The 16,858-nt window shown below is 42.3% G+C and overlaps 1 protein-coding gene and 1 pseudogene across 1 annotated transcript in view; one reads left to right on the top strand and one right to left on the bottom strand.

The window, feature by feature from the left end:
- The window catches only part of SLC12A2 (solute carrier family 12 member 2), a 93,328-nt gene extending 92,007 nt beyond the window's left edge, over positions 1–1,321 (bottom strand). The window contains exon 1 of the mRNA XM_036279580.1: positions 428–1,321. Coding sequence (XP_036135473.1) covers positions 428–1,156 — 729 coding nt within the window. The 5' untranslated portion in view covers positions 1,157–1,321. The remainder of the gene's footprint in view (positions 1–427) is intronic.
- Positions 1,322–16,210: 14,889 nt separating this feature from the next.
- LOC118641927 lies at positions 16,211–16,568 on the top strand (annotated as a pseudogene).
- The last annotated feature ends 290 nt before the right edge of the window (positions 16,569–16,858 follow it).

The following is a 16,858-nucleotide window of genomic DNA, read 5'->3' as shown; positions in this document are numbered from 1 at the left end:
TAAAAAGGACAGATGGTAGGCTCTCCACTCTCTCCCGAGACACCCTCACCTAAACCTCCCGCACATTCCCTTCCCCGGGTCCACAAGCATAACTGTCATGCAGAAGGATGGTAATTGTTAAGCGCGGGCGAGAAAGCAAGCGTACATGAGATATACAACTGGATGGGGAAGGCTGTTAAATGCAGCCTCTCCTGTATCACGTAACTAGCCTAACCCGCTGCAAACTTTTAAGAGATTAAGTTACATTCCGCTGCAATTCCACCCTTGACAGCTGAATCCAGAGATGCCAGTGAGTCGTGCACGTCCATTCCCGCCACCTCACCGGTGGAGAGCCGGAGGCCACATCCCGCCGTGAGCACCGACCAGTGGCTGGGAAAGGGGGGAGGGCTGGCGACGGGGCTGCAGGGGGAGGGCCGGGAAAGCTCACCTTTTCCAGCTCGTCGTGAAGCTCCGCTAGGCTGGGCCGGAGCAACTTCTCGCCCAGCTGTGCGACTGTGTGCCGGTAGTGGTCGATCCTGGGCACCGCGTCCATGGTGTTGTGGCCGAAGGTGCGCTGGTAGTAGGTGTTGGTGTGGGTGTCATAGTAGTAGTGCTGGTGGTGCCCACTGCCGCCGCCGCCCGAGTGCAGGCTGCTGCCCTCGCTCAGCACTGTGTCCCCACCGTTCTGGAAACTCACGTTGGGCCCGTCGCCTCCAACCCCCGCCGCATCCGACAGGCTCTCCTCCGCCGACGAGGAGGCAGCCGGGTCCACGAAGTTCACTCGGAAGCGGCCCTTGGCTTCCTCGCTGCCTTTCGCCGGCCCGCTTTCGCCGCTGGCTTTCCCGTCCACGGAGGACTCCTTGCTCCCCGCCCCAACACCGGCCGCCGCCGCCGCGGCAGCCCGCCCCGCGTTCTCGGAGACCGGGTCCACCTGGAAGCGGCTCTGGCTCGGGGTGGGCCCCAGGGGTCTGCCCAGCCCGTCCCCAGCCGCCGCGACGCCCTCGCCGCGGACCCCGCTGCCGCCCCGGCTAGCAGCCGCAGCATCCTCCGGCACCAAGGACACGGCCGTGCCAGGCAGGGCCACCCCGGGGGCGGCCAGCGCGGCGGCTGGCGGCGTCTCTCCGACCCCGGCCAGCCTGGGGGCGCCGGAGGAGGGCGCCGTAGGCCCCGGATCCATCGCCGCCCGACCCTCGGCGGACCCCGAGAGCCTGGCGGTCTTCGCGGGCTGCACGCCCTCCGCGCCCCCGGCCGGCGGTGGCCGCGGTCGCAACGCCAAATGAGGAGTCCGCTCTCCGCCGCTAGCCCGGACCGGCACGGACGCCGCGGCAGCCGAGTCAGCGCGAGAGTGCAGCCGGCGCGGGGCGGGCCCGGCTGTTTAAAGCCTCGGCGGGGCCGCGGCAGTGGCGGCTCTCGCTGCAGCACGCGGGAGGCGGGGCCGGAGGCTCCTCCACCCCTCAGCCCGCCCACCCGCGGTCCCGCAGTGACGCCCGGCGGACGCTCCCAGGGCGCCCCGGTCCTCCTGGGGTCCTGCAGGACCCCACGCGAGAGCGGTCCGCGCAAGGACCGTGTCGGGCCAGTCCGCGCCGGGCTTCAGGGAGCACGAGCAGCGCGATCGGGAAGCGGCAGCGCGCCGCCTGACCGCCGTCGCCGGGAAGATCTCCGCGCCGCTACCTCCGCTTCCGTCGCCCTCCTCCCACCCCTCCACCTCCTTCCCCCGCCCCGCTCTGCGGTGCTGAGGAGCGGGCTCCCCGGCTGCCTCCTCTCCCCGCCTCTGGGGCTGCGGTCTGCGGGCCGGCAGCTCGGGTCACGGCCGGCCAGGCTGCGGACGGCGGCGAAGGGGCGCGCGGGCCTTGCGTCGGCGCGCGCGTTTGCTGATGCTCCGCGGCAGCTGCCACCACAGCGGCAGCTCCAGTGGTTCAAGCCCGCTGGCCTTTTTTTTTTAAGTTCTGAACTCGCAGTACTTCTGCTGAGCCGGCGAGATCTCGCGAGATGCTGCAGGGCTACGGACCGCTTCCCCTCAGGCGCGTGGTACCCGCGGCGGTGCTGGACCGCCGCCCGCCTGGGGCTCCTCCGGGTGATGCCGGGGGCTTTCCTGTCCTGCCCGCAGGTGCTTCCGGGGTTGCGCGCGAGGAGCGCCCCTCGGCGCGGCCTGCTCGGAGCTCCAGCCCGCCGCGACTCCCGCACTCACTCCAGGCCCGAGCCTAGGGGAAGCGGCATTTCCTCCGCCGCCTTTGAGGCTGTGAACTCTCCCGCCAGACAGCCTTAGATTTGCATAAGCAGAGACTGATTCCAGTCGTGATGCGGTGGGTGTGTCCACACTTCCGACGACACGTTTATTCTAAAAGCTGTGCTGTTTGAAGGTGAGAGAAGGGAGTTGAGTTGTGATACCTTATTGTTTCCTGGCGACTTTTAACTTGAGGCATTTCCAAAAATGATAGGAAGCTCGGAAATGAATATGACAGCAGGCATTAACCGGCACGTTTCAGCAAGGTTTATATAGGTTGTGAAGAATCCTGTTTTAATAAAACAAAGGTACTCCTCTACCGGTCTGTTTTGGCTAATGTAGAATGTAGAGGGAAATAATTATTTTGCAACTTCCTTAACAGAATCCATTTTTAACCTAACTTCTATCCACAGCCCTACATGAAAACAGAGAACAGTGAATGGCTTCATTGATCACTTGCCTTTTAGTCATCTATATTTATATATTTTAAATTTTATTTATGGGGATAAACACCATCCTTTGCCGAACCCCAGAAGTGTGGTCAAAGAGCTGCAGAGCTTGCAGAACTATTTGGAAATACAGTACTGTTAAGAAAGCTGCCACCAAGTTGTTGTTGTTGTTTTTTTTTAATTGTCATAACCGTGATCTTACTTGACCTGCACAACTTTTATTTCAGTTTATTATCTCTAATGTAAAGATGGAGAGAGGAAGGAACCGCCCTTGGATCATGTAACCATGGTTTTTAAATCCTCTCTTGAACGTTAGTAATATTAGCAAAAAACCGGAAGAGGCCATAACAATCAGGGTGTCCTTTAGGCAGTGCTGTTTCTGCTAGGGCATTGCTGCCTTGGTAGCTGATCTGTATGGTACCTCTTACCTCCAAAGCTAATTAGATGGCTGTTGGAATTCAGCATTCATTGAATTGCACAAATAGTAAGCACTAATGAGGTGCTCTGTGTTCTGGGGATGTAGCAGTGAACAAAAACAATTCCTTCTCTCATGGAGCCCATTGTCTGGCGGGGGGGAGGGGGGCAATAAATAAACAGATAAAGTATATTGCGTCCTGTAGGAGTACAGAAATATAGAGCATGCTTGGAGTGCTAAGGAAAGGGAAATAGGATATGTATGAGAGATGGAGGTGGTAAAATATTTCATGGGATGGCCCCACTGAGAAGGTGCCATTTGAGTGAGGAAGTGGAAGATGCAAATATTTGGGGAAAGAATATTCCAAGCACAGGAAAAACAAAAGCCCAAAGGTGAGAGCAGGGCTGATATGTTCACGACATTTCATGTAGGCCAGTGTGGCTGATGCTGCTTAAGGGATGGGGAGAATCAGAGGCGATTAGGTCACAGAGTTCACAGACTGGGGATATGACAGACCAAATTGTGTAGGACCTCTTAGGCTAATGGAAGGGCTTTGACTCTGAGTGGGATAGTATATTAGTCAACTTGGGTTGCCCTAACAAAGTACCATAGACTGGGTGACTTCAACAGAAATTTATTTTCTTACAGTTTTGGAGGCTGGAAAAGAATAGGAGGCCAGCATGGCCAGGTTTTGGTGAGGGGTTGGAGAATGCCACCATCTCATTGTGTGGTCACATGCTGAAGAGAGAGAACTCTGGTACCTCTTCTTATAAGGGCACCTGTTCTATCTGATCAGGGCTCCACCCTTATGACCTCATTTAATCTTAATTACCTCCTTAAAGACACTATCTCCAATACAGTTATATAGGTTAGAGCTTCAACAAATTGGGGGGGGGGGGGGGAGGCACCATTCCATTCCTAGCAGATGGCAAATTATTTGAGGGTCTGAGTAGAGGAATGACATGATGTGACACATATTTAAATGATCAGTCTAGCTGCCTTGTAAATATACAAGGGGGTAAGTGGTGGGGACGAAAGAAGCAAGGAGATGTGTTAATAGGTAATACAAAAAATTCAGGAAGTGATGATGTGGCTTTGATCACAATGGGTAGCAGTGGAAATGTCTGGAAAATGGTTGAATTCTGAGTAGGCAATAGAATTTGCTGATGGGTATGGAGTAAGAGAATCCAAGGATTTGGGCCTGAGCAACTAGAAAAATGTTTTCTTAGATAAGGAGGTAGTGAATGGAGCAACTTTGGGTGGGAGGAATACCAGGAGTTCAGTCTGAGATGTCTGTTGGAGAAAAATAAATTATAGTAATAATTAATAGTCACTCATAAAAATGTCTAAGTGCAAACTGAGAAGTTCTGGGACAGAGAGGAACATGGTACAATGAGAATGTAAAATAGAGAGGAAGTGACTTTTCAGTTGAAGTCTGAAGGTTGATTAAGATTAAACTAATTTGCAGGGATATTTCGAAAAACGCAAAAGCCCTCTTGGAGTGAATGTGACCTGTTAAGGAACTTGAAGCCAGTTTGGTTAAAGCATAATGATGAAGAGGCAACAGTGATGAGAGATGAATGAGTCTGTCTATTCTAAAAGACCTATAAAACCATTAATAGGTTTCCAGGGAGATAGAGAGGCACATGACCAGATTTACATTTATTAAAAGTCTCTAGTTATTTTGTGGAGAGAAGATTGGAGAGGAGCAAGAATAAGCATGGAGCCCTGGCCGGTTTGGCTCAGCGGTTAGAGCGTCGGCCTGCGGTCCTGAGAGACCCGGGTTCGGTTCCCGCTAAGGGCGCGTACCTCGGTTGCAGTTTGTCCCCGGCCCTGGTCGGTTGTGCGGGTGGCAGCCACTCGATGTGTTCCTTTCACATCGATGTTTCTCTCTCTCTCTCTGTTCCCCTCTCTCCCTCCCACTCTACCTGAACAAAAAAAAAAAAAAAAAAAAGAATAAGCATGGAAAGACAGGATACACTTTCAGGAATCTAGACATGAGATGATAGTAATAATAGTAGCTAACATTTATAGGGAACTTAATGTCCTGCCTACATTCATAATCTTATTTTATTCTTAGAACACTATGAAGAAAACCATACTATTTCTTCCATTTTACAGATGAAAAACTTGGTTAAGAAAAAAAGGGTCAGTAACTTGTCCAAGGTCTCTCAGCCAAAACCAAGATTTGAATCCAGGTGATTTCCCCACTAATCAAGCTATATGAGTTTGGATTATTGAGTCTGCAGAGGAAATGAGGAAGGAGAAAAATTTGAGAGATAACTCAAAGAACTTGGAAATGGGTTGAAAGAATGAGGGAGAATAAGGGCTAAATGAATTTTCTAACTTACTTACCAGGGGTTAGATAGTGATGACATTAGTGAAACAGAACATTCTAAAACTAGGATTGGAGACAAATATGAGAAACTTGTTCTTGAGCATATTGGATTAAGGTATCTTTGAGACATTCAAGTGGAAAAGTGAAGAAAGGTATTTGGCTACATGGGTTTTGTGCTCAAAGGAGAAGTGTGTATAAGAGAGTACAAATGTGGAAGCCGCAAATAGATGGTAACTGACACCATGGACATATCGACATATGAAAAGTCCAAACATGTAGAGAATTTTTTAAGGAGTTTATTGAGCCAAACTGATGGCATATGCCAAGGAGGAAGATCTCAAATAGTCCACAGAATTATAGTTTTGCAGTTTATTTATGCATTTGAAATTAAGGAGGGAGTATAAGGAGGTGGGAGAAAGCAAGGCAGGGATTGCATTGCAGGATAGTTAACAAGATTAAGTGCTCTCTTGAGGGTGGTGTATTTAAAAGGTGTGTTAATCTAGACACACAGAAAAAATGGGCAGGACTCTGTTAAGGCAATGATAAACCTTTTGCTAAAAAGATATATGCCGGGGGCTTGACGACCCACCATGACCTGCCCAGTTAAGGATTTATGATCAAATCACCCTGTGAGGTTACTTTCCACAGAACCCCTTTTTTCTTTTTTAAAAAATATATTTTTTTACTTTTTTAGAGAGAGGGAAAAAGAGAGAAAGACATCAGTGTGAGAGCAAAGCATGTATAGGCTGCCTCCTGAATGCCTCCCACTGGGAATTGAGCCTGCAACCCAGGCAAGTACCTTGTCTGAGAATGGAGCCCATAGCCTTTTGGTGCACAGGACAGTGCCCAGCCAGCTGGGCCACACTGGCCAGGACCAAGGCCAGAACCCCTTTTTTCATCCACAAACATGCATTCGGGGATGGTATGGAGCAGCACTGTACACTAGAACTTTCTCCGATGATGGAAATATTCTAGCACAGTCCTGCACTATATGATAGTCACAAGCCACTTGTGGCTGCAACCAAGAAAATGATTTTTTTTTTCTTTATTGATTTTAGAGAGAGAGGAAGGGAGAGGGAAGGAGAGATAGAAACATCGATGAGCGAGAACATTGATTGCCGTCTCCTGCATGCCCCCCCACTGGAGATTTGGTCCACAACCTGGGCATATGCCCTAACCAGGAATCGAACCGGCGACTTCTTGGTGCATGGATCGATGCTCAACCAGTGAGCCACAGCAGCCAGGCCAAGGAAATGAATTTTTAATTTAATTTGACTTTATTATTTTAAGTTTATTTTTTAAATATGTTTTATTGACTTCTTTTTTTAGAGAGAGAGATAGAAACATCAACATGAGAGAGAAATATTCATTGGCTGCCTCCTGCAGTCAATCCACTGAGCCACACCGCAGGGCTATTTTAATTTTCTTAACAAGTCCTATGGGCTAGTGGCTACCATGTAGAGCAGCATAGGTATAGAGTTCAAAAGAAGGCCTAGAGCTCAGTGTTGTTTAATTCCAACATTTAATATCTAGATAAAAGGAGGAGTAGCTTGAGGGATGAGAAGAAAACCAGATGAAGGCATTTTCAAAGTAGGGTTAACTATGTTAAATTGGACGAAGAGATGGAAAAAAAATGAGAGGTTAATATAGCATATTGAATTAGTAACATGTATTAGCCAATGTGATAGAAGGGTAAGGGGAGGGAGAGCAAGGGTTCCAGGAGATACAATAAAAATACACATGTGAAACTCATAGAAACACTTTAGGCGAGGTCTCCCTTTAGTTCACTGGCAGCAAACATTGGGTTATTAGTTTCAACACGTGTCGATTTAGAGACTAACCTTGAAGAGAAGAGACTCATTGCCGGTGCCGTGATGAAATACCCAGGTCATTTTGCTCATTTTCCTCTTGCCAAAAAGTCAGCCTTTGGCAATATATGCTTCAGTGTGCTTAGTACTATGTATTGAATGTACCTAGAATTTTATAACTAGAAGGGACTTTAATTTCACAAATGCTAAAAGGAGATACAAATTATATTAGATCTACAACTTTTCATAACTAGCATTAGAATATGTGAGAACTATGTAGGACCTTTAAAATCAGCTCTTTTTTTTTTTTTTAACAGTGAGTTTAATATGTTATGCTTACATTCTACCTGGTTATGGATTTCCTTTTTCACTAGCATACAGATTAGGTCAGTGGTATTTCCATTAAGAAATAAAGTGACTATATTATCATGAGAAAAAAATTACCAAGAGAAGCTTGTTTATACTGTGTTATAATTTTGATTTCTTAAGTCCCAATTACATTCTTTAATTAAAAATACAAACACTTTAAAGTCAGTCATAGAATTAAATAATCAAAATCTGACTATCTGTTTTCTATAATATTTAAGTTCATATTTGTGAATTATGTCTTTCAAAACAGACAGCCTAAGGTTTTATTGAATTTAAATTTTATCTAAGCAATAAGTTCATGACAGATGTATTTAAAGTAAATGTAATATCTGTCATTTCTCATTCCTCACTTCTACCTATGCATAGATGTCATAAAGCTAGTAAAACTTTGTATTTGAAAAGCTATCTTTTATCTCCACTGATTTACTTTTATACTTCTGGCTCTGTGGGCTGTGAACATTTGCAAACTTCAAAATTGTTATCAAATATCAATATATGAAGTAAGCACTTTTACAAAATAGTTTAGTAGTTACAGTCATGGTCTCCATGGCCAGACTGCCTGGATTTGAATCTAGGCTTCAGTAGTTACTGTTCATGTGAACATGGACTAATGTGACCTCTGTGCCTCAGTTTCCTTGTCTGAAAAATAGTGGAATAATGTCACTGCCTCAAAAAGTAATGAGGATTACATGAATTACTGTCTGTAAGGTGCTTATAACAGTGTCCGATCCATGGTAAGCCCTAATATATATAAACATTAAACAAGTATTTAAAACTTAATATTTTATTCAAAAGAAGAAATTGTGCTAAGACAAACCTTTAAAATTGTTTTCTTTTTTGTGAATGTCCAGTTTAGTTTTTAGCTTCCTTCCATTCACTCCACTGCCATTTTTTTCAAGGACCCAGTTTAGTTTTTAAATTGTGCTTTTTGCTTTGTTTTTGAGAGGCATTTGAGGCATTTTTGTTGTTGTTAATCCTCTCCCCAGGATATTTTTCTATTGATTTTTAATTTTTTTTTCTTTACACCGCTAAACATTGATGTGAGAGAGACACGTCAATTGGTTGCCTCCCACACAACCCTGACAGGGCAGGGATCAAACCTGCAACCCCAGCATGTGCCTTGACCAGGAACCAAACCCATGACCCTTCAGTCTGAGGGCCGATGCTCTAACCACTGAGAAAAACTGGCCAGGGACTTGAGTGCATTTTTTTTTTCTTTTTTTACTGAACCCTTCATTATTTTATTTTATTTCTTTTATCCTCACCTGAGGACATTTTTCCATTTTTTGTCAGATAGAGTGGAGAGGGAGAGAGAGGAAGAGAAAGAGAGAGAGAAACATCGACGTGAAAGGGACACATCGAGTGGCTGCCTCCCGCAGGGCCCAACCACGGACAAACTGCAACCGAGGTACATGCCCTTAGCAGGAACTGAACCCGGGTCTCTCTGGACCGCAGGCCAGTGCTCTAACTGCTGAGCCAAACTGGCCAGGGCTTGAGTGCATTTTTGAGTACCAGGTAAGCTATCTTTTTCTGTTACAGGTTTTGGAGTTTTAAAGCAGTTGCCTGGCTGGTGTGGCTCCGCGGTTGAGCGTCGACCCATGCACCGAGAGGTCGCCGGTTCGATTCCTGGTTGGGGCACATGCCCAGGTTGTGGGCCAAATCTCCAGTGAGGGGCATGCAGGAGGCAGCTGACTGATGTTCTCTCTCATTGATGTTTCTGTCTCTCCCTCTTCTTTCCTCTCTCTCTGGAATCAATGAGGAAAAAAAATTTTAAAGCAGTTGTTAATGTCACTTTGCTGCCATTTATTCGGGAGATGGAACAACAGCCCAGACTGAGGATTTATTTTTTATTGACCTTAAATCCATTTTTTCTTCTACTGGACTTTTTAAAATTAATGGTTTGGCCTAGCCAGTGTGGCCTGAGTGTTGTCCCATGGACGGAGAGATACCGGTTCTATTCCTGGTCAGGGCACGTGCCCAGGTTGGGTTGGATCCCCAGTGGGGGTTGTGCAGGAGTTAGCCGATAGATGTATCTCTCTCATATCGATGTTTCTTTCTCTTTCTCCCTAAAAAATCAATAAAAACATATTAAAAAAACCAATGGTTTGTTACTAAAACCATTACATACTAAATGTCTGTTATATACTAAAGTATGCTATAGGATTGTTTTGTCTGCATTCACTGTATCACAATTTACTTTCCATGCACATACCTTAATAATTAATTTAATTGCCCCCTTTATGGAGTCAAATATTGTAAAGTGTATCCCATAACTAAATTACATACCTAATTTTTATCCTCTATTACATTCCCTAATGATTAATCCATGTTTTCACTTTCACAAAGCTATAAGTATAACTGAGAAATGTTTTTACAATTGTTTAAAATGCCTGAAATCCAAAAACTCATAAACATGGAAGAGATCCTAAAGGATTATGTAGTAAATCCCTACTTTAAAGACTAATTATTCTGCCTTGGACACTTAAAGAAAAGAAAAACTTTTTTATTTTTAATTTTGAGAGTACACTTATTACAGCTAGAAACTGCCCTGGCCAGTTTGGCTCAGTGGTTGGAGCATCGGCCTGCAGACCAGAGAGTCCCGGGTTCGGTTCTCGCTAGGGGCACGTACCAAAAAAAAAAAAAAAAAAAAGCTGGAAACAGTGAAACACATAAGAGTTTAGGGATAAAAGAAGCCACAGGAAAGAGCTTGGAGGCAGGTGGGGGCTGCTTTGATTCCTGAAAATGTCATAGGAAAGAAATGAGCCCAGGCGGGGCTGCTGTCAGCTCACAGGAGTGTCAGAAAAAAGGGGGCTCTGGGGACAGGTGTCAGGGGAGTTAGGTAAACCCATGATGAGCTGCTGCTGCCCAGTGCTCCCCTGGTTGTAAAACTTGTGGGGTTCCTTAGAGTTTAGGAGATGCACACCTGTGGGGGAAGTAGAAGGGGAAGTGAAAAGTGTGGACATGCTCCCAGGAGGGAGAGCACGGCAGTAACATTCTAATGATTACAAGTCCTTACAGCCATGTGTTAGACATGTAACACCCTCAAAGAATAGGGTAATGGCTAAACAAAATTATTATTCTAACAATTCAGGGTTTTTATTTTGCTGCTTGTTTTATTTCTCAGAGGTTATGGTAACCCATAAAATGTAGGGTTATTTTTGGTTTTACTTTTTAAATGATTTCCTTTTGCATGTCATTATAGAGCCCAGTTTCTAAGTGCGTAATTATTTTTATTACTTTCCTCTGGGCTCTTTCCAAGTAATTTATTCTTCTTTTAAATGTGAGCCAAAACTATTAGGTTCAATATTCCAGTTTAAAAAAAACACAAATGATGATTATAAAAGTAAAGACAGATTTTTTACAGTCAAGTAATTGTTTTTACTTAAAACTGGGCTACCACATCTGACTATGACCCTGGGTATTAACTCTTCTGATTAGTCAAAAAAGTTTTTTGTTTTTTTTAAAGGAATTTGAACTAAAAGTCCTCTTCTATTTTAACAAATTTCTAAAGACATAAAATTCTAGACTATAAACCCAAAATTTCATATTTATGAGATCAATTAATTTGATATCGATAGTATTTTTCTAATAAAAGAAATACATGTTTAATAGAAGAGTCATAGGAAAAAATCAAGGGAAATAATGCTTACAGTGCCATCACCCTAAAATAACATTTACTTTTGGTTTATGATAATATAAAATGATTTATTGTGTGTTTTGTGATTTTTAAAACTTACCAATAACATGAACATCTTCCTGTATATATAAATATCTTGAAACTGCATGATTCCTAATGGCTTCATAATATTTCATCATTTGTATTTATCGTAGCTTGTTGAATCTGTGACCTATTATTTTTAATTTAATTTATTGGGGTGACTGGTTAAAACAATTATATAGGTTTCAGGTGTACAATTTTATGGTAGATTATGTGTATATTGTATTGTATGTTCACCGCCCCAAGTCAAGTCTCCTTCCATCACTATTTATTCCCCCTATCCCCTCTTCTACCTCCCCCACCCCGCTTTTCCTCTGATAATCACCATACTGTTGTCTCTGTCTGTGAGTTGTTTTTTTCTTAATCCCTTCACCTTTTTTACCAGTCCCTATTACCTATTTTTGAATGTTTAGTTTTATTTTCTTTATTTATATTACAGCAAGCATTTCTGCATTGAATTTCTTTATGCATATTGTGTTTTTCTTTATAATCGATTGTTTCCTTAGTATAAATTCCTAGAAATCACAGGGGGTGTGTATTTTTAAAACTTTTGGCTTACATTGCAAAATTTTCAGAAAGATAATGTCAGTTTATTCTTCTGTCAGCATTGTGCTTGAGTGCCTGTCTTACACTATCCTTACAAATTCTGAGGACGCTCCGTCTTTATTTTTGTCAATCTGACTAGCAAAAGATGTTTAATTTTTAGATCATTGACTGCTAGTGAGAGTGAACATTTTAAGGTTTCTTAATCATTTATATATTGTTATTTCTGAATTGCTTGTTGATAGCGATAGTAGACATTTGCTGTATCCTGGAAATCTGGCTTCCATTCTTCTTGTTTTGGTAATGGCATACAACTGTTTGTTTGTTTGTTTGTTTGTTTGTTTGTTTGTTTTTTGGTGGGGAGTGGGAATGACCTCTTGGTGCAGTTTTGGGAAGACATAGTATTAGAGGATCTTGCCTGCCCTAGCCAAATTGTGAGCACCTGACCAATGTGTCAGTCTGGCTCTCTTAGAGTTTTGAATTTTGAGTGGTGTGATGCAAAGTCAGAAAATAAGTCCAGTTGCTGGGACTTTTAACTGCTCATATATCACCACCTACCTCACTAGAGAATTGCCTTGTCTAGGGTAGCCCAAGGCAACTCGCTAAGGGGACAGATGATACACAGGCCTTTGCCTCCACTGGGGGACTATTCCCAAAAGCACCCTTGTAGCATTAGCCGAGGCTTCAGCGGCATCCTCATTGTGGGTCTGGTTCTCCCTCTGCACAGGCTGCCTTCTTCATTTCCTTATAGGTGTGTCTCCTGAGAGCACTCCCCAGCAACCCTCTAAGCCATCCTCCACCTCTGGCTGTTTCTAAGGAACTGTCCATTTATTCCAGTGGCAGCACTCAACACTCAAGGAAGACTGTACAGTAAGCAGTTCCTGCTACCAGCGCCCTCTGGAACTACTTCTCTTGTCTTTCTTGCACCCAGTTCTTCCTTTTAGCTTTCCCATATTCTCAGTAATTCACTCTAAATTAATTAGAGTTTGGTTCCTATGGCTTGCAGCCAAGGATCAGTATTAATACAGTGTTCTTTGCAATTTTTCTGATGTCTTTTACTTACCATTTTTGAGCTTTTTGTTTATTACAGACTTAAACCTTAAACTGAATCGGTTTTCTTCAGTTTTTCAATTCCATTGTAGCTTTTTCATCATAGTGTTGACATTTAATTACTATTTTTTAAATGTATGGCCAGGTAGCTCAGTTGGTTAGAGCGTACAGGGAACATACAAGAAAGAGAATCAACCAGTGAATGCATAAATAAGTGGAACAACAAGTTGATGTTTTTCTCGCTCTGTCCCTCAAATCAATAAAAAATGTATTGCCATCAAGTATCTCAATCTTTTTCTTTGTGGATTTTACCTTTGTGATAATGCTTAGGGGCCTTGGCCATCCCAAGGTCATACACATAAAACTTATAGTATAAGGTTTTATTTTAATCCTCTAGTTATTCTAACATTTGTGTGTGTGTGTGTTTGCTTTGGTGTGAGGCAATGATTTAACAATTTTGTTCAAATAATTTAACTGAATATTTAAGCTTTTATGTTAAAATCTACTTTATTAGCCCTGGCAAGTGTGGCTCAGTTGGTTGGGTATGGTCCCATGCACCAAAAGGTCACCAGTTCAATTCCAGGTCAGATCATATGCCTGGGTGGTGGGTTCAGACCCCAGTAGAGGATGGGCAGGAGGCAGTTGATCCATGTTTCTCACATCATTGTTTCTCTCTCCCTATTCCTTCCTCTCTCTCTAAAAATCAGTAAAAACATATTTAGAAAAAATAAATACAGTGGTTCTTCCTAGAGAGCACTATTTATTCATTCTCATTCATTTATTTTTTAAAAAACAAAACCACTTTATCAATATCCTCAAATTTCAATGCTTAAATAAGACAGACATTTATCTTTTACAATCCAGAAATGATATGATTCAAACTGGCCAGGCGGCTCTGCCATTCTCACCGGGAGGCTCTCATTTAGGGGTCAGAAGCAGCTGTTTCATTTCTTGCTATGTTCTGGTCAGTGGGAAGGAGGAACTAGAGAGTAGAAAAGAGCAACAACACTGTGTGAGGGCATGCGCGCGTGTACACACACCCACACACACACTTGCATCTTATTGGCCAAAATTTAGGCACTTGGCTATAAGTAGCAGTATGGGAAATATAATCTCTTACTGGGCATTCTTGTAGACAGCCAAAATCCATGGAGTTCTGGAATTCCCTATGATGATGAGTCCCGCCAGTGGATAGAAACCTGAATTTTAAAGCGTTATAAAATTTTCTATTAGTAGCATTAAAGTGGTAATTATGTTGAACATGGAACTGAAAATGAACCTACAAATATTAAGTGAAAATTAATATATAGCTAACGTTTAAAGGGCGTTTTCCCTTACAAAGTGGTATGTGTGTATACCATAGCAATTCAAAGCTCCTCTTTCTCCTTTCCCCATCACCACCACCATATATTCGGATGTGGAGATGAGTTGAGAATAGATTTTTCTTTTAACTAGATGATTTTAAGACTCTGGACATGCTTTATGTACTTCTTTTGTTCAGCTCTCGGATTCTTTCTGTGTAAGCTAGGTGAATGTGAGCAATGATTATAAGAAGGATATGTTAATATGATTGTTTAAAAGGATTTGTAATTTATGAACTAAATTAATCAGGAAATACAATATTCTTGAAGAGGAATTGCCTATATCTGATTCAGGAATGAAAATGAGATATCTAATAATGAAGAATCAAAGTTCTGTCTTCTCGTCTAAATACAGAATATACTTTCATTTCTGATACTAATTTTTATTGTAATGGTTTGGACACAGGTCCAGTCTCTCTGTACATTCTTTTGGGGCTCTAAATCTTAAAATTTACCTGCAAGCCTAAAGATGACTCCTTGGAAGCTCTCATAAGATATCCTTCAGAATAAAAAATACTGGTCTGTGCGAACCACGTTTTTGGTGCAGAATGGTAGCAGGTGCTTTGTTTTATTTTTGTAGTTTTTGTTATTATGCATAACATACATACATCGAAGTGTTTAAAATCTACATTTTGATGAAAACTACAAAGCAAATATTTGTAAATCAGTTTCTAGGTCACAAAACATAACATTGCCAGCCCCTTAATAGCCCCCAAGTGTGCCCCTTTCAGCTAACACCCCTTTTATCCTACTCCCAGATAGTTTGTTAGTCATTTCTTTGGTTTTACTCTTTGTATATATAATCCTAAAAAAAATATCAATGGATTCACATGACATGTTTATGTCCTACTTCTTTTCAGCATATGTTTGTGCATTTGATCCATGTTGTATGTGCTGTAGTACATTTATTGTTACATTTTACATAGTATTACCTTGTGTGGTTATACGACCATTAATGTGGCCATTCTACTATTAATGAATATTTTAGTGGTTTTCCAGTTTACTTTTTATTTTTGCTGTTGTGAACATGGCTGCTATGAACATTTTAGTACACGTCATAGGATATGTGTAAGTTTCTGTAGGGTCTAAATTTAGGACGGCATTGCTGGTTCATAGGATATGTTCTTCACTTTGAGTAGATGGTGACAAATCGTCAATAGAAAGTGACAAACTACAGATGACAAACTGTTTTACAAGTCGTTGTATCAGAATGGTGTTATTTTTAAGGTTCTTTACCATGTCCTCAAATATTTGCTAAAAGTCTCCTGAGAGAGTAAAACAAACTTGGCATACTATCGTATTGTATTTTATTACAAATTAAATTTTAAAATATTGTCTAGAAAGGATAAAAACCCATTCTTTTCCAGTCATTGGTTTAAAAAGGTATCTCAGTGTGAATAACATTTAATATATATAATATATGAAATATATTACATATAACTAATATTTACAATAATTATATATTATAAATTATGTAATATCCAACATATACTATATTATAATATATAGATAATATATACATACTATATAGTACATACTATATTATAATGTGTGTGTTTTTTTAGAGAGGAAGGAAGAGAGAGATAGAAACATCGAAGTTAGAGAGATACATCCATCAGCTGCCTCCTGCATGCCCCCTACTAGGGATTGAACCCCCAACCTGGGCATGGGAATCGAACAGGTACCTCTCAGTCCATGGAACAACGCTCAATCCATTGAGCCACACCGGCTAGGCTATATTATAACATATAACATATACTATATTGCTATATATAATATATGCTATACAATATATACTATACAATATATACTATATTGTAATATATAGATAATTTATTATATACTTATATAATATAGATATAGATATATATTTATATATGATATATAGAGATAAATATACATCAAATATGTAATATAATAGATACATAGGGTCACCAGGGATGGCGGAGTATGAGGATGGAGCGGGTGTCGGGGTTGCTCTCCTGGAGGCTCAGCAGGGTCCTGTGGCTCTCGGGCCTCTTTGAGCAGGGAGCTGCCCAGCAGCCCCGATCATGGAAGAGAAAGTGCTAGGGGTTTATGATTTGATTCGAACTATCCAGGACCCAGAGAAGCCCAATACTTTGGAACAACTTGCAGTGGTAACAGAAAGTTGTGTGGAGGTTCAGGAGATAAATGAAGAGGACTATTTGGTTATTATCAGGTTCATGCCAACAGTACCTCATTGCTCTTTGGCGACTCTTATTGGGCTGTGCTTAAGAGTAAAACTTCAGCGGTGTTTACCATTTAAACATAAGTTGGAAATCTACATTTCTAAAGGAACCCACCCAGCAGAGAAAGACAACAAGCAGATGAGTGACAAAGAGCGAGTGGCAGCTGCAATGGAGAACGCCAACTTACGGGAAATCGTGGAACAGTGTGTCCTTGAACCTGATAGCTGTTTTAAGAGCCACTGAACTTTGATATGTTTGTTTAAATTCTTTGTTAAATGTAAAAGACTCATGTTTAATACATAGGTGATTTATACCTCAAAGCATTTTTTTTAAAGGATGATTTCCAAGCAAGAGTTAATTATAAGGTAGTCTGTTCAGTATATAATATTCTCAG

Source organism: Molossus molossus, unplaced genomic scaffold (assembly GCF_014108415.1).
Source record: "Molossus molossus isolate mMolMol1 unplaced genomic scaffold, mMolMol1.p scaffold_m16_p_3, whole genome shotgun sequence".
NCBI classification, from domain to species: domain Eukaryota; kingdom Metazoa; phylum Chordata; class Mammalia; order Chiroptera; family Molossidae; genus Molossus; species Molossus molossus.
Note: the sequence above shows the minus strand (reverse complement) of the source record. Positions and strands in the feature narration are given on the sequence as shown.